The sequence below is a fragment of the Perca flavescens genome, chromosome 3, assembly GCF_004354835.1.
Source record: "Perca flavescens isolate YP-PL-M2 chromosome 3, PFLA_1.0, whole genome shotgun sequence".
Taxonomy (NCBI): domain Eukaryota; kingdom Metazoa; phylum Chordata; class Actinopteri; order Perciformes; family Percidae; genus Perca; species Perca flavescens.
In genome coordinates this window covers 24127933-24154638 of record NC_041333.1, presented here as the reverse complement: position 1 = coordinate 24154638, position 26706 = coordinate 24127933, and the positions used below count along the sequence as shown (strand labels likewise).

The window sequence follows — 26706 nt, the reverse complement described above, 5'->3', positions numbered from 1 at the left end:
GCCTATATCAGTTCTGTCCTGGGGGAAATAAAAATCAGCTCCATGCAAGTGCATTTCAAATCATGTTTATTGTTGAGCTTTCTGTCATTAAAACTATCATAGCGAAGCAAATAAAGACTTCAACGAGAAAACTAATATCTTCCCTGCCTTCACCTCCTCTAAATCATGGCAGTGCTTTGGTGTGTGGCCCTGACTCATCACCACTTCACAGTTTGAGATGGAAGCAAGAAGAATGAGCCATTTTGATTTTATAAAATAGTGTGCTCTGTGCTTTATTCAATGCATACATACATAATTGATTAATGGAAAGAGGAAACCTAGTCAGTAGTGTAGGGCTAGCATTAAATTGGTCTTCCACAAACGCACAGAATTTTGCATGAAGTGTTTGATTGTCTAAAGAGCTGTTCTTATTGGACATAGAAATACGGATGTAAAAAGATAGTTTTGTAATGATCAATGCAATGAATTGAACTGGTGGACAAAGCATAACTGTCTTCCTAACTTATTGTATTCGCCCTTTAGCCTATAGATCCTCAGGGGACCAGTGTTAGCAATGCAGCTTTAGAAACTTCACAGTCTCTCAATCTAAAGAGGTCAAAAAAGGAACCGTTGACCCTCCTGTTGCCACAAAATTAAATGTAGAAAAGAATAAAGTTATAGCTTTACAAAAGAGTTAAAGCAATCTCTAAAAATATTGTTTGATTTTTAAATTTCTTAAAAACCGTAAAACAAATAATCCTCGGTTTATGCAGCCAGTAACCTGCCTGGAAAGCCACATTATTCTGGATTGAAGGAATTTTTAAACCAAGTTCACACAACCACTGACCCTGTCTGAAAAACTAATCTCCCTATTAAAAAGCGTACAGCAACATTATTCACAGACACCAATTTATGGGTTCCAGATTACCTCAAGCAGTTGGCTCAGATGAAACACCGTGTTGCAGGAGACTAATTTCTCATTGCCTGTAGGATTCAGGTCCACCTTTTTATTCACTTAATAAAAAGGAGTGAAGGAAAGTACACAGCGTGCAGTGCAACACACACACACACACACACACACACACACACCTCCTTTGTTGTCTGACCTTGACTATTAATTGGATGCCTGGAAAAAGGCCTCCTCTCAATGTAAAGAGAGATTGGGAGGGAGAGAGAGAGAGAGAGAGAGAGAGAGAGAGAGAGAGAGAGAGGGAGGGCGAGGAAGGAGAGAGTAATGCTATTGACTCTCGCCCACTCTGCATACCCCCAACACAGTCTTTAGAGACAACCTCTCACAGGCTCAAGGACAGCCACACAGAGACGTATTCATATTCACTGGAATGCATTGAGCACAGGGTACAAGTACATGCAACTGTGATGCACCTCAGACAGGCAGCAGTGTCTGTTTGCCTGATAACAGCACTAACTGGGAAGCTGGAGGATGGAATTGTTTATTGTAAAGAGAAAAGCCCAAGATTAAATGTTTATCAAACTTGTTTGTGCTGCATCGTGCTGTTTACTTCCAGACACAAAATGCAAACTGTATTGGATACATTCAGAGTCAGGGGACGTTCAGTGTTGTTGATGATGTTTATTCTTTATTTAAAAAAAAGTTGGGCGTATTCACTGTTGCGGACATTTTGCCTTTTTTTTTAGCAACTGTTAACTGGTAGCACTGTTAAGCTACCATAAATGAAACTCAATGCAGGAAGGAATAAAATGTTTCACATTAAAAGTTTTCCAGCAACTCAAAGGGTATATAATCCCTCCCATTCCTTGGAGACTTTTAATTTGAAAAATCGGAAGAAAGTGTCTATTTTATTGACAGCAACTTAACAGCTCTCAAAAAAAGAGTAGAGTCAAAGCAACTGTGAATGTAAATGAATCAATAAATGAGTGAATGAAACCCCCATTTGTGTTAGAAACTCATAACAGCAGATTGGCGAGTTTGGAATGACTTTGTTGTTGTGTTAATGGTCTAAGTGCTGTAAAAATGTACATTATGCTACGTTAAAGCTATCAAAGTGCAGGTAATTTCACCTTTCTTTAACGTTTTCCCCCCGCCCTTAATTAGTGACATGGCATTTTTTTTGTTTATGCCGTTTTAGGTGATTTGAGACCAAAATAAAAAATACTCAAGAAATGCACACTGTACTTTCTGTACTTGAGTGTGTGTACTTTGTTACTTTCCACTACCTCCATTCAAACACCCTCACAGACTCCTGTCCGCCACTAAAAAGTAATCTTCGGTGACATTGGTTGACATGGTTGGAGTCCAGAGGTTTATGTGTGTGGGCCATATGCTCCATTTGTTCACTGACCTTATGAGACCAAGCACAACACAGACTGTGCTTGTTCTCAGTCAGTGCAACAGCTGGGGACGCACAGGCTTACTAGAGCTCAACATCATACTCTACAAACTAGCACTCGTAATCCTTTGGTATGATGCTATCATACAGTATGTGAAATATCATCTGCTTGCACACAGATGAAAACTTCTCCATGCCTTTATGGACAGGTTATGCTTGCAGAGTATTGTTAAAGAACAATGTGGAAACTGCTACTCCAACAGCACCTCCCCCCTCGGTTCAAACAGGCACAAGTGTAATTTCAAATTTGCTCACCTCAGAGATCAAAGTCAACCTTTTTATAATTGGCTTGCAACAAGCTCTCAAAAGTGAAGACGACCCATTTTCCACACACTTTTTTTAATTAGCTTTACTGTACTCAATTATAGCCATGATGAATTTGTCTTATTCTGTCAGATATTGTTAGTAAATGCACACTGTAATCGCTGTTTCAGAAGCTTTCAGTGCTAGAAAGAGCTGGAACCACACATTTCCTCTGTTTGTCTTTTGAACATCCCACGTTTTTTTCCAAATGTGTGACCACATCCAAGTAGGTTACACAGACGTTTCCTCGCCAAAGCAAAATAAAAAGTCGACACGTTGTGAAAAACCGAGCACACAGTAGCAATTAATACAGAACCAGCCATTGATGTGTATGTGTATTGATTGCTTTGGTCTCTTTTGCTGCCCCTCTGGTGTTTCAAGGCCTGAGGGGTCGCTGATATTTTCCTTTCACACAATGACTCACCTACACACATAAATAAACCCAAACACACACTCTCACACACACACACACACACACACACACACACACACACACACACACACACACACACACACACACACACACACACACACACACACACACACACACACACACACACACACACACACACACACACACACTTCAGAAATTACCATGTAGTTCTATGGCTAGGTCTTTTCTCCAAGCCCTCTCCCATTTTGTTCAGTCTCTGTACAGTACTGATGTTGAGCTGTAAAGCTCCGGGTGCCTACAATTGGCAACAATAAGTTTGTCCTCCATTTAAAATTCTCAGTGACGTTAGGAGAATCTTAGTCTGGCTCAACAGATGTACAGTAGTGTTGACGAACTGACCGAAGAGCCGGTTAATTAACCCGACTCTTGTCACTGAACCGGGAGACTCGAGTGCCATACGTCAATGAACCGCAATGAACCGACTCACTCCTGTTTTTTTCTTTTATTTCATTCGTGCCGTTGTATGTGTAGGTGGTATTCTTCTCTGTGTGTGTAGTAATCTAGCTCATTAGCACCTCCACTGGAGTGGTGGTGGTAGAATCAATCAGGAAATGAGCTACCTAGACCGCGCACCAAGCTACTGAACGAGACCGAATGTAACCGTGCAACCGGCCGACCCCCTCGAGTCTAATGTAATAAGCGGTGTCTTGGTTTTCGGCAAGTTTGAGTTATTAACCAAGCCTTGTTTCTGGTGCATCTTGGAAGATTGTGTTCATGGCAATTCACACATTATCAATGGGGAAGTACATCACATACAAATACATGTCATGTTATCTTGGTAGTTATGTTAAGTATGTGTGTGTGTAGTTAGAGAAGTGAATGTTGCTATGTGGTAGCTAGGCTAGGCTGTCACAAGAAGACCGCGCACCAGGCTACTGAACGAGACCGTAAGGACCGTAACCGAGGGTACTGCATGAGTCTATATTCAAACAGGTGTCTAGGTTCTCTGCAAGTTTGACTTATCAACCGATCCCAGAAGCCTTTATTTCTCGTGCATCTTAGATGATTGTGTACATACAAATTCATAGACTATATTACAGATGGATATCCCATACAAATGCACGTCATGTTATCTTAGTAGTTAAGTTAAATGTTTGTTACGTGATAGGTAGGCTGTCACCAGGAGACCGTGCACCAGGCTACTGAAAGAGACCGTAACCGTGCATAATGCATGAGTCTATGTAATCAAACGGGTGTCTAGGTTCTCGGCAAGTTTGAGTTATCAACCGATAGCAGAAGCCTTTATGTCTTGTGCATTTTAGAATTGTGTTCATGGAAATTCATAGGCTACATTACCAAGGGGAAAGTTTATCACATACAAATACACGTAATGTTATCTTGGTGGTTATGTTAAATGTTAGAAGTGAATGTTGCTACATGGTAGTTACTGTGATGAGGAGACCGCACCAGGCTACCGAATGTAACCGTGGCCAGTGCGTGAGTCTGTTGGTCAGTATGAGTGTGTAAATACTATAGTATGTCGAGACCGAATGTAACCGCAACCGCTGAAGTCTTCCGCGGTGTCTTGGTTCCTGGCAGGGGAACGCAATCACTTTTGCTCGAGTCGAAACATTTCAACTCGCGGACACATCTTTGCATCGACTTTGTATGCAATTGCGCCGCGCAAAAAGATAACTTTGCTTTGATCTGAACACACCTTAAGAGTAACATAGCAAATGTGCAGCAAGGGACATTTTAGTGACACATATACAAACATCACGCATGACTCCAGCATCTTAAGCCCAAACAGATGTCCACATACCGTTTAGAACACTTTAATACAGAGTCTCACTTTTCTTTCCACAATCTGTCTTTCTTGTCTCAAGGTCTAAAAGTCCTTCTTTAATGCCTCTCGTCCTACGCTTCCACAAATCCCTCTCATGGCTCAACTGGTTTTAAGCAGTGAAATCAATAAGACATCCCAGCTTTCACTGGTCTTCAGAGCAGCTTTAAAAATATATTTTGAAACACAGCCAACCAAGGATGGTCTTATCTTGTCACTTATGAACCCATTCCATCCAAACTATAGATAAAGTTGGCAACATGCAGGAAAGTCATGTCTGAAGAAACCCATTTAGCCCCAACCCTAGAAGCATGTAGGCTTCTTTTCGAGCAGATGCCACACACCAACACCATAAATAAATACATTTTACTTCCTCGCTGAAAAGCACAGTCAAGATGATCCAGACTGCCACTCTGACAGCAGATATAACACTCATATTATGGGGAAGACAGGGACACTGAAACTGCTGCCAGAGGAAATAGGTTTGTAATCCGTACTGTGTGCGTGTGTGTGTGTGTCTGTGTGTGTGTGTGTGTGTGTGTGTGTGTGTGTGTGTGTGTGTGTGTGTGGAGGAAGAGAGAAATCCTTGAACTGAAGAGAATGATCCATCTTTGTCACATTCAGCCACTGCCTCCTGTCTTGTAAAAATTGATGAAAATCTGCCCTCAGGACTCAAAGCATTTTCGTGAAGATAAAGACATGTTTTTTTTTAGATGAATAATTCCACTGAAATATTTAACTGGACTTGATTAGATTGTGTGGTTACAAAAACATGTACAGCACATACCTGACTCAAAACTAAATTAATTTGCAGACAATTGTACTGATACACAACATGGAAGAAATGCTGCTTTGAAGCGATCCCTCTTAAAACTTCGAAGATCAAAAACCAGATTGATGCCAAAGTATTTTCACTGATTTGTAGGGCTGTGTATTGGCAAGAATTTGGCAAAACGATACGTATCACGATACATGGGTCACGATTCAATATATTGCAATACTGTGCCTAAGGCGATATATTGGGATTTTTTTTTAAGTATAATTTTAGAAAAACTAATATAAAAAAAGACATGATGTTCATAAAAGTCAAAGAAGTTTACTTTGTGCTTGCATTTTAGAAATCAAACGTTACTATGTGCTGCATTGTCAGATTGAAAGAAGAAATTCCATCAAACTTAAGAATATTGTGAAAATAAACCATGTAAAGTTGTAAAAAATAAACACTCTTTTGTAGTGCTGATGAAACAATTTTTCCCTCCAGACATGCACACGAGACACAGTAGCGTCAGGCAGGGCGCTCAAGTGGCGCTTCCATTAGCTGATTGCCATTCATGTTTCATGATCACTGGCTCTTTCACAGCTGCGTGGTGACCATACATAACATTTCTGACCATAACCCTGCTGATGCACTAATGCCCGAGGTGACGCAGCTCCCTCCACCACCCCAACCTCCTCCCTATATTCTGCATTTTTGGTATTGTTGATTTAACTAAGATTTAATGTTCATTTACTTTTGTGGCGGGGGTACTTGTCCTCCCAGCAGAATCTTTGTTGTCGCTTGAATTCTTTGAGACCTCCCTCACAGAGCGGAGCCTTTTCTGACGAATCTAGAGTCTGGGATATTATCAAACCAAACTAGTTTGAACGATGTGTCGCTTGACCACGTCAGAAGGAAAACTGTTTCAGACGTTGCTCTGACGACCTGACAAGCACTCTGGTAGAAGCATCTGACCTCATTACTGTATCACTGTCGGCTGTAAATGGTCAGAAATGTCTCCGACTACAATAAATGAAACTTCTTTCATTACTTCCTTGAGCTGCACGTTTCCTGTTGTCAAAACTACAATATTCCTTCCAGCACTTGAAGACAGCACTGGATCACATCCTGCGTACGTGCCTCCACTCTCCACGCGGACAATCTAGACATCTTTTAAAAAAAAAAAAAAAAAAAAAAAAATGTCACCAGCTTGTATTACAAAAGATTATGAGCATGTCTGGTGTTGACATGGCGGAGGGTACAGTTCAATAGCTAATGCTGCTGGGACGAAAGCAGCAGGCATTAGAGCGTTGGAAAATTCAATATCAATTAATGCAGGATTCAAAGCTCGTCTTGACACAGCAGTTAGTGTTTTCCCCCTTGAACAGCAAGAGAGAGGCACTCAAGCTCAGTCTCAAGGGAACCCAAGGATTAGCTGCACAGTCAATACATGAGTCGCCTCTCTGCTTTACTGCTTTTGGCACCCCCCCCCCCCCCCTCTCTCTCCCTCTCCCCCTTGCTCTGTCATGTGTGTTTATCTACAGTAGGCTCTGCTGATCAAACTCAAGCAGGTCAATCCTTTGCAGGAGCGTTGCAAGGCAAATAAATGGAAGAGCCCCCATGCTGAGCTTTGCAGAGAAACAATTAAGAGAGAGAAAAATTAAAAAAGGTTAAAACAGCTAACAGATGATTAGGTTTCATCTCAGCGTGAGAATCATTAATGTCAGTCAGTGCAGACTGGTAAATGGCTAAACAGGGACTGATAATGAAAATGATTTCACATTAGCTACAGTGTCCATCCATCCATCCATCCATCCATCTTCGTCCGCTTATCCGGTGTCGGGTCGCGGGGGGAGCAGCTCCAGCAGGGGACCCCAAACTTCCCTTTCCCGAGCAACATTAACCAGCTCCGACTGGGGGATCCCGAGGCGTTCCCAGGCCAGGTTGGAGATATAATCCCTCCACCTAGTCCTGGGTCTTCCCCGAGGCCTCCTCCCAGCTGGACGTGCCTGGAACACCTCCCTAGGGAGGCGCCCAGGGGGCATCCTTACCAGATGCCCGAACCACCTCAACTGGCTCCTTTCGACGCAAAGAGCAGCGGCTCTCCCGAGCTCCTCACGGATGACTGAGCTTCTCACCCTATCTCTAAGGGAGACGCCAGCCACCCTCCTGAGGAAACCCATTTCGCCGCTTGTACCCTGGATCTCGTTCTTTCGGTCATGACCCAGCCTTCATGACCATAGGTGAGGGTAGGAACGAAAACTGACCGGTAGATCGAGAGCTTTGCCTTCTGGCTCAGCTCTCTTTTCGTCCACAACGGTGCGATAGATTGAATGCAATACCGCACCCGCTGCGCCCGATTCTCCGACCAATCTCCCGCCCATTGTCCCCTCACTCGCGAACAAAACCCCAAGGTACTTGAACTCCTTCACTTGGGGTAAGGACTCATTCCCTACCTGGAGAAGGCATTCCATCGGTTTCCTGCTGAGAACCATGGCCTCCGATTTAGAGGTGCTGATCCTCATCCCAACCGCTTCACACTCGGTTGCGAACCGATCCAGTGAGTGCTGAAGGTCGCAGGCCGATGATGCCATCAGGACCACATCATCTGCAAAGAGCAGCGATGAGATCCCCAGCCCACCAAACTGCAACCCCTCCCCACCCCGACTACGCCTCGATATCCTGTCCATAAATATTACAAACAGGATTGGTGACAAAGCGCAGCCCTGGCGGAGGCCAACCCTCACCTGAAACGAGTCCGACTTACTACCGAGAACCCGGACACAGCTCTCACTTTGGTCATACAGAGATTGGATGGCCCTGAGTAGAGACCCCTCACCCCATACTCCCGCAGCACCTCCCACAGTATCTCCCGGGGACCCGGTCATACGCCTTCTCCAAATCCACAAAACACATGTAGACCGGTTGGGCATACTCCCAGGCTCCCTCCAGGATCCTTGCGAGAGTGAAGAGCTGGTCCGTTGTTCCACGACCAGGACGGAATCCGCATTGTTCCTCCTCAACCCGAGGTTCGACTATCGGCCGAACCCTCCTTTCCAGCACCTTGGAGTAGACTTTACCAGGGAGGCTGAGAAGTGTGATACCCCTATAATTGGCACACACCCTCTGGTCCCCCTTTTTTAAAAGAGGAACCACCACCCCAGTCTGCCACTCCTTTGGCACCGTCCCAGACTTCCACGCAATGTTGAAGAGGCGTGTCAACCAGGACAGCCCCTCCACACCCAGAGCCTTGAGCATTTCTGGACGGATCTCATCAATCCCGGGGCTTTGCCACTGTGTAGTTGTTTGACTACATCAGTGACTTCCGCCTGGGAAATCGACGACAATCCCCGTTATCCTCCAGCTCTGCCTCTAACATAGAGGGCGTATTAGTCGGATTCAGGAGTTCCTCAAAGTGCTCCTTCCACCGCCCTATTACCTCCTCAGTGGAGGTCAACAGTGTCCCATCCTTACTGTACACAGCTTGGATGGTTCCCCGCCCCCTCCTGAGGTGGCGAACAGTTTTCCAGAAACACTTTGTGCCGACCGAAAGTCCTTCTCCATGTCTTCTCCAAACTTCTCCCACACCCGCTGCTTTGCCTCTTTCACGGCAGAGGCTGCAGCCCTTCGGGCCCTTCGGTACCCTGCAACCGCCTCCGGAGTCCTCCGAGATAACATATCCCGAAGGACTCCTTCTTCAGTCGGACGGCTTCCCTGACCACTGGTGTCCACCACGGTGTTCGTGGGTTACCGCCCCTTGAGGCACCTAAGATCCTAAGACCACAGCTCCTCGCCGCAGCTTCAGCAATGGAAACTTTGAACATTGTCCACTGGGGTTCAATGCCCCCAGCCTCCACAGGGATGCACGAAAAAGCTCCGCCGGAGGTGTGAGTTGAAAGTCCGTCGGACAGGGGCCTCCTCCAGACGTTCCCAATTTACCCGCACTACACGCTTGGGCTTACCAGGTCTGTCCAGAGTCTTCCCCACCCCTGACCCAACTCACCACCAGATGGTGATCGGTTGACAGCTCTGCCCCTCTCTTCACCCGAGTGTCCAAAACATACGGCCTCAGATCAGATGAAACGATTATGAAATCGATCATTGACCTTCGGCCTAGGGTGCTCTGGTACCAGGTACACTTATGAGCATCCCTATGTTCGAACATGGTGTTCGTTATAGACAATCCATGACTAGCACAGAAGTCCAACAACAAACAACCACTCTGGTTTAGATCAGGGAGGCCGTTCCTCCCAATCACGCCTCCAGGTGTCTCCATCATTGCCCACGTGTGCGTTGAAGTCCCCCAGCAGAACAATGGAGTCCCCCACTGGAGCCCCATACAGGACTCCAGTCAAGGTCTCCAAGAAGGCCGAATACTCCGAACTCCTGTTTGGTGCATATGCACAAACAACAGTCAGAGTTTTCCCCCCACAACCCGCAGGCGTGGGGAGGCGACCCTCTCGTCCACCGGGGTAAACTCCAACACAGCGGCGCCAGCCGGGGCTTGTGAGTATCCCCACACCCGCCCGGCGCCTCACACCCTGGGCAACTCCGGAGAAGAAAAGAGTCCAACCCCTATCCAGGAGTATGGTTCCAGAACCGAGACTGTGCGTAGAGGTAAGCCCCACCAGATCTAACCGTAGCGCCCACCTCCCGCACCAGTTCCGGCTCCTTCCCCCACAGAGAGGTGACGCCCACGTCCCCAGAGCCAGCGTCTGCCGCCCGGGTCTGGTCCGTCCGAGGCCCCTGACCTTCACTGCCACCCATGTGGCATCGCACCCGACCCCAACGGTTCCTCCCACAGGTGGTGGGCCCATGGGCTGGAGAGATGGGAGCCACGTAGCTTGTTCGGGCTGTGCCCGGCCGGGCTCCGTGGCAAACCCGGCCACCAGGCGCTCGCCGACGAGCCCGCCGTCTGGGCCTGGCTCCAGACGGGGGCCCCGGGCTTCCTCCGGGCAGGGTCACTCCATCTCTACCTTGCTTCTTCATTGGGGTTTTTGAACCATTCTTTGTCTGGCCCCTCACCTGAGACCACTTTGCCTTGGGAGACCCTACCAGGAGCACAAAGCTCCAGACAACACAGCCCTCAGGTTCACAGAGACACACAAACCTCTCCACCACGATAAGGTGATGGTTCACGGAGAAGTAGCTACAGTGTATATATAAATAAACAACATAAGTCGGTCATAATCATCATGTATGTAAAAGCAGTGCAAGGATCACAGTTTTCTCCAAGCCAGAGAAACACGTGTTTCCTGATTGTTATCCCTGGTGACTTAAGCTGTCGCAGACAGACGTTTGAGCCACAGTGAAACCTGCTTGGGTAAATGTTAGCTTGTCTTGGCCTTTCGAAGTACTGAATATCCCTGCTTCATTATAGCTTACAGCTCTGTTGCGGTCCTTTCAGCAGCATGTTCCTGCGCTACAGCAAAGAATTAGCAGATTACACAATTTTAGTCAATAAAAGACGAAAATCAGGAACACCACCGATTGGTGTATTTTGCATGATGCTCCTACAATTGCTGTTCTTGGCTTATGTGTAAAGGATTAAGTGGTCATGGAAGTATTTTACTACACACTTTTACGCATTAATGAAATGTTTCCTACTTTAAAAATACATATTTTGCTTGTATTTGCCTGCATCATAGAAATAATGTGTGGATAATGATGCTTTCATGTTAACAGTCAATTTAATATGTAAACAAGCCTTTGCAGCGTAAAAAAACAAACATGTTACATATTTACAAATGTAGCCTACATGTTATGCATTTTTAAAATACCTGCAATCATATACTGTATTGTATTTCCTGTTTAAAACCAGGTCAAGTCACAATATAATCACACTATGTCCAGGTAGAGAGGTAAAACATAAATTTTCTGAGGTCAGTTCATGGGTAAATGATCTTTTTTAAGAGTTTCAATATTCTTCTGTATTTCTACGATCTTTAGGATTTCATTGACCAGGAGATGAAAGCTCTTCTTTCCTAATGCTTGCTGAAACCAGCTCGTATCAGTTTTTACTGGGATTACATTTGTGTCCTCTTGGTCAGTGTTGGCTGAGCTCCAGAGGGCAATAAGAACTGGAGATCAATTCATGCTTTGGCTTTTGACCAGGGAGACAAATGCAAGACTGCAAGAGCTGAAAAAAAGACTTGAGGCTGAAGCTGCATGATTCGTGCAAAGTTACCATCCTCATCTGATGATCCATGTAGAAGACATTCAAATAATGAAACTGCTTTTTTTTTGTATTGCAGTGTGTTTTTGTAGAGCTAGTTAGGCCTAAACATGTGATAACTAAAAATGTAAGTTTAAATGTAAAAATGTAAGTGTAAAATAGTCATGAACCTTGATGTGGAGTTAAGATTTTGTATATGCTTTGGGTATTGCAATTTCAGCAAACAGTAGCTTTGTTCGTCTTATGTATCTCATGTAAATAAATGTAAGTTATGTGATGAAAGTAGCTCTTGGCCACTTTCAATATTTTAAAGTAGCCCTTAGATGAAGAAAGGTTGAAGACCCCTGCATTAGAGCTAAGAAACACTGTTCAATCCATTCCTTACAGTTTGCTGTTCTGTTTTTGGTTTTGTACAGGCAGAAAAGACACCCTCCAAAGTCTTTATTTAGTATCACTCTTACTAGAGCCAAATGTACCCCACTTCAGCATTTGGACAAATCCAAAGATTGACAGGACTGCCGTGCCTTGTTACAGTTGCTAAGTTATGATTGGACAATGCTGTCCAAGGGAAGGAACTTGGCCATGTGACTCAGACCAATCTTTGTACACTGCGGTGACCCATCATTTCCTTTTCTTTACAGATGCGTCCAAGACGGACGTCCCAGAAGACTTTGACATTGACATGGAAAACCCGGAGACCGAGAAGGCGGCTGTCGCCATCCAGTCCCAGTTCAGGAAGTTCCAGAAGAAGAAGCGTGTTGAGAAGTCCTAGTGAGCGCCACGTTGCTCTGCAACTGTGTGTAGAGACGGCAGGTGGAAGCGACGGCACAGTGACGATGGTGTGACATTTGCATGTAAACAAATTCATACCTGTTGGAACTCCAGGGGTTGTGATGGGGTTGGGGGAGGGGGGAGAGAATGCAATAGCCTGTTTATCATATGACATGTCTGTGATTTCTTAATTATTATAATTACTATAATTTATTATTTGACTGTTGTATCAATAAATTAGTTAACAGAAAGAGTTAAAAAGAAAATTTGGTTCTGGTCCATGTATGATGAAGTCTAGCTGGTGTTTGTGTTAGAATATGTTTTTGTACTTATCCCAGCCTCAATAGTTATACCTGCAACATCCCTTTCTGTACTGCTTAGGACTACGTTTCCCAAAATCACCTGTATATGTGTGATTAAATGGAGCAAAAGCTGATGTTAGAGTGAAGGTTTTAGGAAACTTAGCCTAGAGCTTTCCATCCTGAACAGAACATTTCACCCAGAGGCATTTTTCTTACCCGCATGGTACTATCAAGGTGTGTATCAGTGTACATTGAATAAATAAAAACTCTGTGTGGAACATGTGTACAGTCTATGTAAATACCCAAATTTGACACACACCTCGAGCTACATATCAAAAAGCCTGCTAGGGTATGTGTAATATATTGCATTAATATACACTCTGCAGGGATAGCAGTGGGACTTTGACTAGACATATATATGATGACAAACTATAAATAGAAACCTCTTCAGAATGCGCTCGGCTGAATCTATTCCCTCTCAGCTTGATGACCTTCTCCATGTAGAGCAAGCCAACTGATTGACTGATTCCCACTGAGCTGTTCTGGCACTTTAAAACAATTACCCAACAACATGCACCTGCATCAATAGTTTATATTTTAGTTCAGGATTATACAGCAGGTCGATATTTATTATGGAGTACAGAATGGTTTGAAAAGGATAATTCTGTCTTTCTTAAGTTTTTCATTGAAATTTGAGGTAGCATTGGCATTTGATTGTTGCCTAGCTTCTGCTCCATACTTTGACTTTCCTTCTGCTGTACTGTACTGTTCTCCTGCTGTACTGTTCTTCCTTCTACTGGACAGTCAAGATTTTGGCTGCAAGGCAGCAGTTACAAACAAGCCTTACACCTTTCAAAGTTTATTACAGAACAGCAGACAGCTTCCATCAGTATACAATTTTGTAATATGTGCTGCCTCAGCAAACACAATATACAGTATACCGCTCAGGCACATTATGTGGTCTCCATCATTGGCCTGCACGAGGAAAAATTAGAAAGCATACAAACACTGGGTCGCTATGCTTTTACTATCTAGTAATTGTTGACTCTATTACTCCAACTCTGAGCCAACTCCAGGCGAACTCTCTGCTCCTCACCACAGGGCTTCAGGTGCTGCTAGCATAACACTCCGCCCAAGTAGCAGAAGTAGCAGTGCTTCGCCTTTCTGAGAATATAGTTCCCAGTTTGTATACGGTTAGAAGATGGCTGTGTCTCATATGACCGTATTATTTGTACACCCTGTGACTATACAAATCACAACATGTAAATAGGAACATGTTGGCGTTATTTTCTCACTTATTCTGAGCAGTAGGCTAGTTGGAACCAGTTACCTCCAGGATCTGTGCTAGGCTTAGCTAGCGCTGGGGGCGTCAGACAGAGTTACAGCACGCACAGAGATGAGAAGGGTATGTATCAACTTGTCTAACTCTGGGGGTTACTGTGATAAGCTAAAGTCCCAATAAGTCTGCGTGTTCCTTTAACTTTTCATCGTAGCACCATCATCAGATCAGAATTTAAATTAGTACAATACATTGGTGTTTCTTGTCTTGTTTCCACATTAGCAGGATGAACACATCACTTTAAAATTTTATTACCTGCATTTTTTATTTTGTGATGGATACCAAGGTTTTTAATAATGCCCCATCCCCCAAAAAAACTTTATAAAAAAGGGGCATTCATTTACATTACAGGTTTAACTGTGGTTTCTAATAACAAAGAGGTGTTTGAGGTTTGTATTTAGGATCACTCTTAATAAGAATTCTGCTCCAATGACAACTTTGAACCAGCAGTTAAACAACATATATGTGACTATAACCTTAATCTAGAAAAATAAGTGGTTTTACACTTTACAAGAAAGGAATTTAAACTGTCAAAGGCTAAGCTGCAGCTGCACTGATTATCTTACAATCAGGATCATGACACTGCACAAGGATGGGTCACTGAACTGTATTATATCAGGGTCAGTGATGACCTTTGTACCCCAGGGAATTGATCCTCACAGCAGAGCAGCTTTGTAAGCCTGGGGGGATTAAACTGCCATGACAAGTTTACCTGTTTCCTTGATATGCTCAGCCTGATGGTTGATCCATCCATTGTATTTTATATATAGTTTAAATTTCCATAAAACAGATGCAATGCTTATGTGTGATTTTCCTGCTAATAAATCTATACAAAGCAGGTTTGGTGTAGAGCTGGGCAATATATCGATATTATATCAATATCGTGATATGAGACTAGATATCGTCTTAGATTTTGGATATCGTAATATGGCATAAGTGTTGTCTTTTCCTGGTTTTAAAGGCTGCATTACAGCTTACTTACTGAATTATTTGCCTTTACACTTAGTCATTATATTCACATTACTGATGATTATTTATCAAAAATCTCATTGTGTAAGTCAACGCTACAATATCGTTGCGGTGTCGATATTGAGGTATTTGGTCAAAAATATCTTATTTATAATATCTATTTCATTTTCTCCATATCGCCCAGCCCTAATTTGGTGCCATTGTCTTGGTTCCTAAAAAGCAAAAACATAGTGACCTTTATATTTCCAGTGAAGGTCATTATCTCATGGAAATTAAGACTCCCTGTTGTTGCTTGTTTGTTTGCCTGCCTGCTTTGTTTTATTTTCCACCCAGATGACTACTGAAATCCTGACAAGTCATCCAAAGGCCCACAGAGAATAACAGTCCTCTCGAGGCTCTGCAAGTCTTGTCCCTGTGTTTTGTGGGAGTGTGTGGAACAGAAATAGAATTTAAATCAAGTATTAACATATGGAGATTTTCTTCTGATCTTGCATAACGACACGCCTCTCGCTATTCTCGTCTGTGCTGCTCCTACCTGATGTAGAGAGGCAGATTGGGATGTTGACAGTGAACTGTGTCATCACCTCTGGGTGATCACTTCATCACTGGAGTATTACTGGAAGGTGTACTTATCTCACCTAACAATTGGAGATAGATTACAGTACCACACTCTCCAGTCAGACAACTATTTTGAAGTGATGTTTGGAGCAGAGTTTGGAAGTCAACCGAGGCACCTTACCTTGTGCATTTTAATACGTTCTGAGTAAATACAGCAGGGATATACAGTTGACCAATCTGGTAGTTTTCAACCTGGGTCTTTAATAACTATGGTTTGGTTAGACAGCAAGTTGCCACAGAAGTAGATATCTATGCAGTTAGCTACAATAGCTAACTAGATATTCTGTAGCTAAAGTGGGGTTAACAAGTTAGCTTTTTGTCATCGGACAGCTGAGTATCATATCTAGACTCTAAATAAGGAGTCATGGCTGCGGTGGTTTTGTACTTTTGTACTGTATATGTTCTTAGCAACATAATTGTCAAAACTTAAGCTGCTTAATTGAGAGTAGAGAGGTACAGTACAACAGAGCACAGTTAGGTTGATCCTGTCAAGAGTGATGTTGTCTACAGACTGGAGACTTTATTTAGTGTACAACATATAAATACAGTATATTAGCATGTTTTATATTGCAATATGATAAGTATCAAGTGCTATCAGTATGACTACAGCATTACGATCAATAGCTATGGCTAATGGGCCTTTCCATTGTTAATATTTACCAACAGTGTTTGCTACGTTAAAACTTTATGACTGTGACTCTATTTACGGTTTACCAAACGGTTTTTTTTCTGTGCATAAAACTGTGTTTTTCAACTCCAGTTCAATTAGTAGCAGTTACAGTTACAGTATAGAGCTACGGCTCATGGAATTTTCATCAGTAAGGATATCTTGAGCTTTAGGGCAAAGCTAACGTTCCGAAGCAGCTGATGACCAATGACCCACAGCTTTAAGCGTAGATACAGGGGTGACAGTTGCTGCAGCTGTAGCCTCTCCAGCACATAATGAGTGAGCAGTACAAAGTCTCTGAGCCTGCAAGACAGGCAGATTACGATGATGAGAAGTCACTGGCTTCTACTCCTTTGTGGCTCAGGCTGGCATGACGATGTCATTTTAGATAACAAAATAGTGATCAGAATAACTTAATGTTTCTGGTCACATTCCGAGTGCTTAAGATAGATGGTGAAATAGTGTCAACCTAAACAGTATGTGTGTTACAGGATGATCATGTGAGGGGCAAAAGGATTTTAAGCATTTAATAAACCAATCACTTTTGAAAAACAAATTAAAAGATCAAATGAAAACTGATTCTATGTCTGTATTAAAACTAAAACACCCAATGTGAACCAGTGTCTGAACAAGTGATTCTGCCCAAAATGACACTCTTTTGGCCTCTCCTTCCATCTCCCATCTCACTCTATGTGTGATGTATTTTTCATTTTATATTCAGATTTGAACAATGTAATAGATAGAAACCTTAAGCCTGGATGCAACACTGGGTCCTGAAGACGGTTCTGTAACTTGTTGCAAATCTCTGAGGTCAATTCGTACTTTTGAGAAGAAATTATGATGCCACAATATATAAACATATTTGAAGGAGTATGGCATTTTGAGGACATTCATTAGACACTTTAATTACTTTAGGATTAACCTAAAGGTCAAGAAATGTTTCAGAATATAATCTCCAAATAATGTCCCATTTTTCCTCCATCATTGGTCAGAAAATAATATACACAGTCACAGTGGACTTAAAAGGTTCGAACAGTTACGTCTGTCTACATAAATAGCTGGAAATCCTGTTGTTTTTATGGAAATAAAGAATATTCCTTTATTGAAATCAGGAAATCAGTTGAGAGATTAGATTAACAGTTGCAGATGTAATATAATAGTTATCATATTAACAGTTGACAAATATATGGCTGTAATACTGTACTATCTAGGTTAGAAGAAACTACAAATGTAAAGGAAGTATTATTTGACCAAAGTACTACAAGAGCTATACATGCCACTCCTGCTAATTATGTGTGATGATTTAACTAAAAGAAACCATCCAAGTGATAAGTAACTCTTAGGTTTTGGGTAGATTGACATTTCGTGCTTCTAGGTCTTTGGTTTATCTTTGCTAGTTGCCATTTCTGGAAGGATTATGTTAATTATTTTTAATATATACAGTTACCAGTCAAAAGTTTGGACATGCTTTCTCATTCACTTGAATGGGAAAGCGTGTCCAAACAAGTAATGAGTGCACAAGAAGATCACTGAGCTGACAACCCGCCCTCTTGCAATCCATCATTGTTAAATGATGAAATATGATGCAATACTCTGAAAGATTTACTCTTATTTAATTTGCCAGTAGTACAGTCCTACTGAAAGGTCCCTTTTTAGATACCAGCTACATAGGTCACTCTAAGTCCCTGTGTTGACAGCTTGAGCTCAAATCAGATCAGTTATTTGAGCAGTTGGTGGAAGCTTATCTAAAGCACATTACAATACCAGGAGTGAATCCAGCAGCTGTAGTGAGATTCAAACCCCCGGACGCTGGTTGTATTAGTGCCCTGCTCCACACACAGCTTTATTAAAGATCAAAAGCTAACTCCTTTTTATGTAGCACGCTACAATAGCTCATCTTTTTGTGATACAATGCATTCAACAGACTCTGTGTCCAATTATCTATGACCAATTAGGTAGGATTAACGGCCCCTTTAGACACCGACCTCTCTTAATAAGACTGTCCACCATTTAATTGTAGTCGTTACATGGGACACTTTAAGACCATGTCTGTCCATGGACATCTGTCCTTCAGACATCAATATTGTCCAAACATTTAACATGTAATTTGTAATATTGCAATTACTTCAGTTCTATAAGGAAAACTTATCCTATTTAGATTACTATATTTTTGCACAATGTATTTGAATCTACAGGATGTAATTTATACGTTAGGGTTGACTAAATTAATTTTTAAATAATCAAGTTATGCGTCCTCTTTCACTCAGAATAAGCACATTTTTAAATAACTCAAAAGATTATCACATATTTTGCATTTTATTATCGGTTTGCCTGTAAGTCAAATATGTATGCAGGTTTAAGAAATGAAATAGACAGCAGAGAGCTCAGAGAAGGGTAAACTTGTGTATTTATCTTACCTGAATACTGAAGCTCTAATGAAAATACATGTTTAAAAAGGCTGTAGCTATCATACCACGTGTAAACTGTCCTCGATTACGTTGTTTCCTTGACCATCAATCTCAAAAGGATACACATTTGCCTTAAGTTTCAGACTTTCTATAGGAAAAACAGATGTGGTGGTAACCAGTTAGCTGCTGTTTGCCCTATCTGAGAAAATAACCTTATGGGAAACTGTTTTCTTTTGCTCCTCAAGTCCTTTACTGAAGGACAGACAGACTATACTGGATGAATAAAGTAATATGAGACAGAGGGAATGGAGATGGAGGTCAAAACAGAGTAGAGAAGAAAAATAATGATTAGGGGAGTGTGAACACAGGGGGAAAATCCTTCCGTTTCATGCTCTCTAAATTACCCCCCCTGTCTCCTGCCAACTCTTCAGGCACCTCATTATGAAACCCAGTTGGGAGTATACTATTCCTAACCTGCTTCTGCAAACTGACATTCCACGTCACGCCATGGTATCCTCGGTGGACAGTTAAAAGAAACTGATTCCCGGGGCTACTTGGTTGACAGGGTACGTGGAAATATTGTAGCTCAACTAATTTGAAAAAATGGAAATTACAATTTGGTTTTAGAAATGCTGTATATCCACATATTAAATCAGCTGTAGCCAGAACAACAGAATGAGTGCGTAAAAACGTAATGGCAACAATAAGTTATCCTTGTGTGACACAGATGATCCCATTTACGACAAATAGCTGAACAGTTTAAAGAATGGATAAATGGTTGAAATAGCTTATAGTAACATAAATTAATTGGCAGAAAGCTAAAAGTAATGGATAAATAGTTTAAAAATGTGAGCTAAAAGAACGGTTGCAATAGTTATCAAAAAGTAGGCTACATAAGTGAAAAAGCTAGTAGTTGATAAATCAGTGGCAGAAAACATAATAGGGGCAGGCATGTGAAAAACAGGCCTTGGTATTTAGTTCGGTTTTTCAAAGTCTACATTTTCGATGATCATCCAGCTATCCCAAATCAACTCTGGTGCTACCAAAACAACAACAAAATACTTTTCTTTTATTTAGGCCTATCAATATTACTATCAGATCATGAGCACAAGCTTGACATAATAGGAGGCGTTACTGGGATAAACTCTCAGAGTAAAAAATGACAGACCTAAACAACAAAGCCAACCAGACCAAAACAAACTCACATCACAATCTTAACCGCTCTCAACGCAAAGCCAACACATAACGTTAGTGACAAACAATAGGCTACAAAAATCTCAAAACACATGCACCTTTCAGTTACCGCATCACTTTAATTTATAATGACCATTATTGTCATTCATGGCCCACGACGGGCATCAAAGTAGCGTTTTATCTTACCGTGGGTGACTTTAGGCTGCCAGTTCACATCAAGGTGCAGGCGGTGTAGAGCTTGTTGTTGAATATGGAGATGATTTCTTCATTAATCCAATTAATCTGCCAGCTCATGTTCCAGTGACAGTAAAGTTAAGTTGTCCATTGATGACCGGAGAAGCGTCTTAATCCTATTTGTTGTAGAAAACAGTCCCTCCACACTGCAAGATGTCACTGGAAGTTTGGCAACGACCCCATGAAGAATTTCCCTATTGTATTTTGTGCTTCAGCTAACGTTAACACACATATGCTGGCGGTAAAGCCTGCTGCTTTAGCTTCATTTAAGACAAATCCTCAATTGTTTAGTTTACTTCTTCCTCCTAATGTTTGGATGGGTATTTGCTTTGGCATATTAATATAATTTAGTAGTTTTTAATTTATCGCAAATTCGGAATATTTATGCATCGACAGCGACCATACAGCGCACACAAACTTTATAACATGCAACAGGTCAAAGGTCAACTCCGCCCACACTGTTATTCTGGACTTTTAATTGGCCAGAATATACTAGCAACATCTCCCGAGAACAAATCGTTAAAAAATCCAAACATATTAACACACAACAACAATCCCTTATTTGATTGGGTAGGCATGTGCTCAATCTGGCTAAGCCTGAGCCTAAATAGCTAAAAGTAAAACGGTTGAAATCTTGAAATAGTTAGTTAACTAGTTTCTGCCATTCCAAGAGGTAGGCTAAATGCAAACTTGAGCAAACTGACTGAGAAAAATATTATTGTTTAAACAAAATTGACAGCGCTACATCCACCTGAAAATCACCTTTGAACATTTGGATGGGTGTTGTCGATGAAGGGGCACTTTAGTTCATCTGACAGGGCTGTGGGGGTACATCAGGCAAAAATTGGTGCGCATTCGACAATCTTATTAGATTTGAAACCAACTTTTCCTTTTCCCATTTTTCTATCTCAGAGTTCCCCTTTTTGGCTGCTGTGCACGTGGGAGTGTGATAATGGCCTGCAGCCAGGAGTCCCACACATCCTGCTTCTTCCTAATGCATGAGGGCAACTGCACAGTCATAAAGTCTTCTCAGTGCGTAGGTGGGCCATCTATCTTCATTATACTACCTCAAACCAGTGAGGGGAGTGCACAGATAAAAAAGAAACTGCAATTATTGTAATCCATCCACAGTAAATTTTATCTCTAGTGTGACCATTTTCTAGGAATTATTTATAGTAACTGCATGATATTTTCCTGGTGCATCAGCAGGCTCAGTATTCAAACATGCAGCAGATGTTTTTTGTTGCATGGCATTTGCCTCCTCTCTCTGACACAGACACACACCAAACAACAGATAATGTCTTTCATTTTCTGCTTAGCAACAGAAATACTCTATTCTACATCAGTGGGATTGATTTCCCTAAAGATGATTAAATGTGTATGTATATGCATTTATATGCATACTGTGCACAAGCAATCTTTCCCTGCCTCTGCTGTCTCATCCACATTCTCGAGCACTGTGGGGATCAGTGTGACAGTGTAAACCTGATCTAGGTTCCCGTGTCAGCGCTGGCATGAATAATTCACTGGTGGTGTGCTCCTGCAAATGGCAAGATACACACTGGAACAGACTGCAGGGTTGCCCTTGATGTCTCTCTCGAGGTTGTCACAAATAGTTTTGGTGCTGAACCATCCCTTTCCACTGCTCCAAGCCCTCAGGCTCACTCCCTGTAAGCAGCAAATGGACTCAATATACTGACTGCACAGCGCCATCTGTTGATCAAAACCAAGACACAGCTGCATCAATTCAAACCTGTTTTGATGCCTTTTTTAAGGGTGGTAGTTCATGTTTGTGCCATGCCAAGATTGTTATTATTTTTAAAGATTTTTTTTTTTTTTTAGCATTTTAGGCTTTTAATGGACAGGACAACTTAGACATTAAAGGGGAGAGAGAGGGGGAATGACATGCAGCAAAGGGCTGCAGTTTGGAGCCGAATGTGTGGCCACTGCGTCGAGGACTGAGCCTCTGTACATGGGCGCATGTGAAGGGATGTGAAGTCTATATAAATATACAATACATAGATGTATTTTCTCTCCATATTACATGATATTCTGTGGTTAAGAGTACTTCTGTGAGCAGTATTGCCCTTCCATAGAGTTGGAGGACTTGTGAGAATCAGATTTTTAAAATAATCACTCAGTGTAGAAAAGGCAGATAAATCCTTTCTGGCCTCTTTCATAAGTATGAGTAAATGAATGGACTGACCCTTTAACTTTCCATATTCCAGAAAGATATTTTTCATCTAATAAGGTATGACACTTGTGATGCTTCATCAATTACTTTTTTCGCTACTATGTTTAGTTGTGAGATATCAGGTTTTTATATGTATTGGATTACCACAGCTGTCCTTAGTTTAGTCACTGTATTCCTAAATTAATCAGTGCAGGGAAGATTGTGTTACATTTACAGATACAAAAAGAGTGAAGTGAGTTGGTAAAATGAGGAAAACATCCTCCTTCATCAGTGGTTCCCAAACAAAGTAGTCACAACAAAAATGTGGTTAACAGGATATAATACAATCAACTAAAATTATGTTGATATTTTCAAGCTTTTCTATGCTATTTTATTTGGAAATACTGGATATGTTTACTCCTTGAGGCTTCTAAAAATTATTTATTATTTATCTGAGAAGGGAAATATTACTTACAAATACACCCCATTAAACCTGTGAGGATGGGTCACATATTATATATTGCTTGTTTTCAGGGGACAAAAGCCAAAATTGGAAACCACTGACTTAAATTACATCTTAACCCCAAAGTTAATTTGACATTCCGGATTTTACTGTATGTTATCTTTTATTGTTGTTACTTCATGTAAAGCACTTCGGATACCTGCTGGTTGCTGTAAAGCACTATATAAATAAATGTTGATTGATTTATATTGAGTTCTCGATGGAGAGTATGAGAAGAATGGGTGATATAGAGCGTAGGACAAAGGAGGAGGAAGAGAGAAACAGGAACAGGAACGGATGGGACAGGGACGGATGTTGGGCTCGACCAATATGAATCAAAGTCAGATGTGTGCAAACATGACTAAGGACTTTATTAACCAAATCATTTTCCCCGTAATATCCACAAATAAAAGTGATCTCTTTATATATATTCACATTGTATAATTTCATAGTGTGACAAAAATTCTCTTTTTTTTTTTTTTTTTTTTTGATTTCCAGCCATTCCTATTAATTGTCATTTGATCAGTCGCCATGCAGTCGTCAGAAAGGTTGAAAAACATTACGATTGGTCAGCATTGGCGGTTGTGTCCAGCGTCACTCTTCTTCTCCTCTATTGGCTCTTCGTAGTGCTAAAAACCCCCTCAGTTACCCAATCACAGATTTCATCACACTGCGACAATAAAATTAAAATAAATTAAGAAAGCAATGTTCTCCTGTAGAGTGCCCCAGAGTCCTCCTCCTCCTCCCTTTCCCTTCTTGTTTTTTGTTGTTGTTTTTTTTTTTTTAGATATTTTCTGTTTTTATATAATAATAATAGTAATAATAATAATGACTATAATTGTCCTTGATATAAATTCAATAGTATTTTTTCTCTTTCTCAAATTTTAAATAAATCATTTTGGCAATCCTCATATGTTGTCACTTTAGAATAAAAGAATACTCAAGTAGAAAATAAAAACTGTGAGAGAAAATTCATCAGAAGAGGAGCGTGGTGTGAGAGAAGGAAAAGTGTGAAAGCAACAGAGAAGAGCGAGAGAGGAAAGAAAGAAAAGAGTGAGAGAAAAAAAGACTCAAAGAAAAGCATCCACTTCAGACGCATGTCAGAAACGGCTCTATATACAACAATTTCTGTTGTGGTAAACTGTCCATCCTGTGCCTGTCGTCTGTCGCGTGTCCTTCCTCCTCCAGTGTGTCTGCAGTAGTCCTGTTGTCTGAAGCAGTCCGGTGTGTGTCCCAGTGTTATACCAGAGTGTAAGACTTGGCATAGGGGTTGTTGCTCTGTTTCAGGTGTCCTCTGGAATCCAGCAGTGACTCCTGGGAAGTGCTGAGCTTGGCAGCCTGTGCTTGGGCTAGGTCTCCTGAGGAAGGGACCTCTGCCCGGACCTCACCCCGAGCCTCTCCCCTCTCCCGCGCATCCCTGTGGGGGAGGGTGGAGGCAGTTCCTGGCTGCCACTGCTGCACCTCCCTGGGTGACGGCACTTCCATGGGGGTGGGCTCCATGGGAGGTGGCCTCTTCAAGGTACGGCTCCTCTGGGGTTCTAGGCAGGTCTGGCCCATGGCTCCTCCTCCACCTCCTCCCACTCCTCTTGTCTCCCCTGCAGCACCAGCACCAGCACCAACTCCACTTGCTCCTGCTCCTCCACCACCACCTCCTCCTCCTCCTCCTCCACTGCTGCTGCTGCCACTGCTGCTGCTGACCCCTCCACCTCGGGCTGCCAGTGGCACGCCACGGTTCAACAGGAAGTCCATACGGAGGTATGGCGGCAAGTGGACCAGCTCTCCTGCTGGGAGGGTACAGGAAATACACAATTAAGGTTTAGTTCAAGTACAGTTTGTAATCATGCACAGTGATATTCTTATGTGTTGTTGGACAGGAATGAAAATACTCTAAAGCAGCTTTGATTGATTTATTTGGACACTTGGAGGCAGAGGAACAAGCTATAAAGACAACAATTATGTCACCCTATTATGTTGGTATGAATGAATGGCTGTGATTGGTCACTACAGACAAATGAAGCCTGTAGCCCACTGTGATCATGTTGACACATTGCCAACTTAAGGTTTTTCATAGTGAAGATGTTGGCAAACAGTTGCTTATGTAAACTTTTAGCACTCCCTTTAGCTCTGTTTTTGGTCTTCACAAACTCCTTGGGGAAATAACTAATGCTGTGTTTGTTAAGTTGTGGGTTGTAAAACCAAAACAATGAGCTGAAATCGCTAAAAAGCTTTGTTGTTCTAAGGGGAACTGCAGATTCAGATGACAAATATCTTGGTTTGTCACTACAAGCGACAAATTACAGGTAGTCACTTGATCCATTGTTTTTACTGTATAAAAATATTGATTAGTGCGGCTTTAATTCTTCATCAACTGCATGTAAATTATGATATTACAAAAGAATATTATATGCATGTCGTTTTTCTCCTTCCCCTTTGATAAAGATATTAACACTTAACAAGTGTCCCATTTTCATAATTATGTAAAAAAAATAATGAAGAAAAAAATGCTTTGACATTAGCTTAGTATGACTTTAAGAAAGTTAAGAACAGTACGACAGACTACAGAGGCCTCATCTGCGCCCCACTCTTGCTCTTTGCAAATGGAGTCAGCTTGGTTCCATGAAGATATTCACCAGAGAGTCTCTGCTCGCCCCCACGGACTCTCTGGGATTCCCACTGTGTGCAGTATGTGCTCCTAACAGATCTGAGTTTCTCCACAGACTCCATTTGTATTATTCTTTCCTCTTGGTTTAAATTAACTGCATAGAGAGTTGAAAATTCACATTTAACTCGCATTCACGCTGTTACATTTGCTCACCTCGGGGCTTCTGCGATTATAATTCACAAAACTATTATTTTAATGTAATACCAATTTTCCACCAAGTGTGAATTTATTTGATTTGCTATCACGACAAATGTGCAGAATATAATGTAATATGTAATATACAATATAAAGGGAGCTGAAAATTACAATGTTATCTTTGCTATCATTGTCAGGGACTGATGCAATGATTAAGTTATTGACCTATCTTTTCTTACTGTGAAGAAGGTAAATGATGGAATATGTCTATGTCTATATATACTACATACATTTTTGCTATCACACCCCCTCTCTGCTGCAAGTTCAGTTGCACTGTAGGAGGGAAGAACTGGAGTCTTATTAGGAAACAGAATCACTTGTAAACGCCAGTAGCAAGATAAACCAGGTCAGATTTAATATCTTAACTGAGTGATGAAGCACGATTAAAAGCTGTCTCTTCAATCTTTAAGTAATTGTCTGAAGTGTTAGATAAGAGGTAGAGAAAGAGAGGGAGAGACACTTTCATTTGGTTCAGTAAGTTTATGGTTCCTCTACTGTTATTGTATCCCTTTTACTGATTGGATTACATATTTAACAGAGCAAATTAGTCCCTCACAAAAGGGTGTTGGGTTTCCAGATCTAGTGGGCTGGAGACAAGCTGAGGATCTATCTGTATGTTTTCATGGTTGTTGAAAAGTTCATCTTCACATTCATCTTTCAGAAGACCATAGATCAACAGACATTTACAGGCATACGATTCATCGCTTAAATCTCTTTTCAACACACTTTCTCTCCCCCACACTTGGCGACACACTCACATGTACACAGCCCACACATGCACAAATGTAAGTATATAGCGTATGGACGCACACACATGCTCCCTGCCAGATACTCAGCGTTAATGCCAGCACA

General features: G+C 41.8%; 1 protein-coding gene and 1 long non-coding RNA gene across 2 annotated transcripts in view; both read right to left on the bottom strand.

Moving 5' to 3' along the window:
* Positions 1-20710, bottom strand: part of LOC114549530 (uncharacterized) — an 89401-nt gene extending 68691 nt beyond the window's left edge. Inside the window, exon 1 of the long non-coding RNA XR_003691561.1 lies at positions 20275-20710. This is a non-coding gene — a long non-coding RNA (uncharacterized LOC114549530). The remainder of the gene's footprint in view (positions 1-20274) is intronic.
* A 3142-nt stretch (positions 20711-23852) lies between these two features.
* The window catches only part of dscamb (Down syndrome cell adhesion molecule b), a 111506-nt gene continuing 108652 nt past the window's right edge, over positions 23853-26706 (bottom strand). The window contains exon 32 of the mRNA XM_028570804.1: positions 23853-24781. Within this exon, the coding sequence (XP_028426605.1) occupies positions 24237-24781 (545 nt within the window). The 3' untranslated portion in view covers positions 23853-24236. The remainder of the gene's footprint in view (positions 24782-26706) is intronic.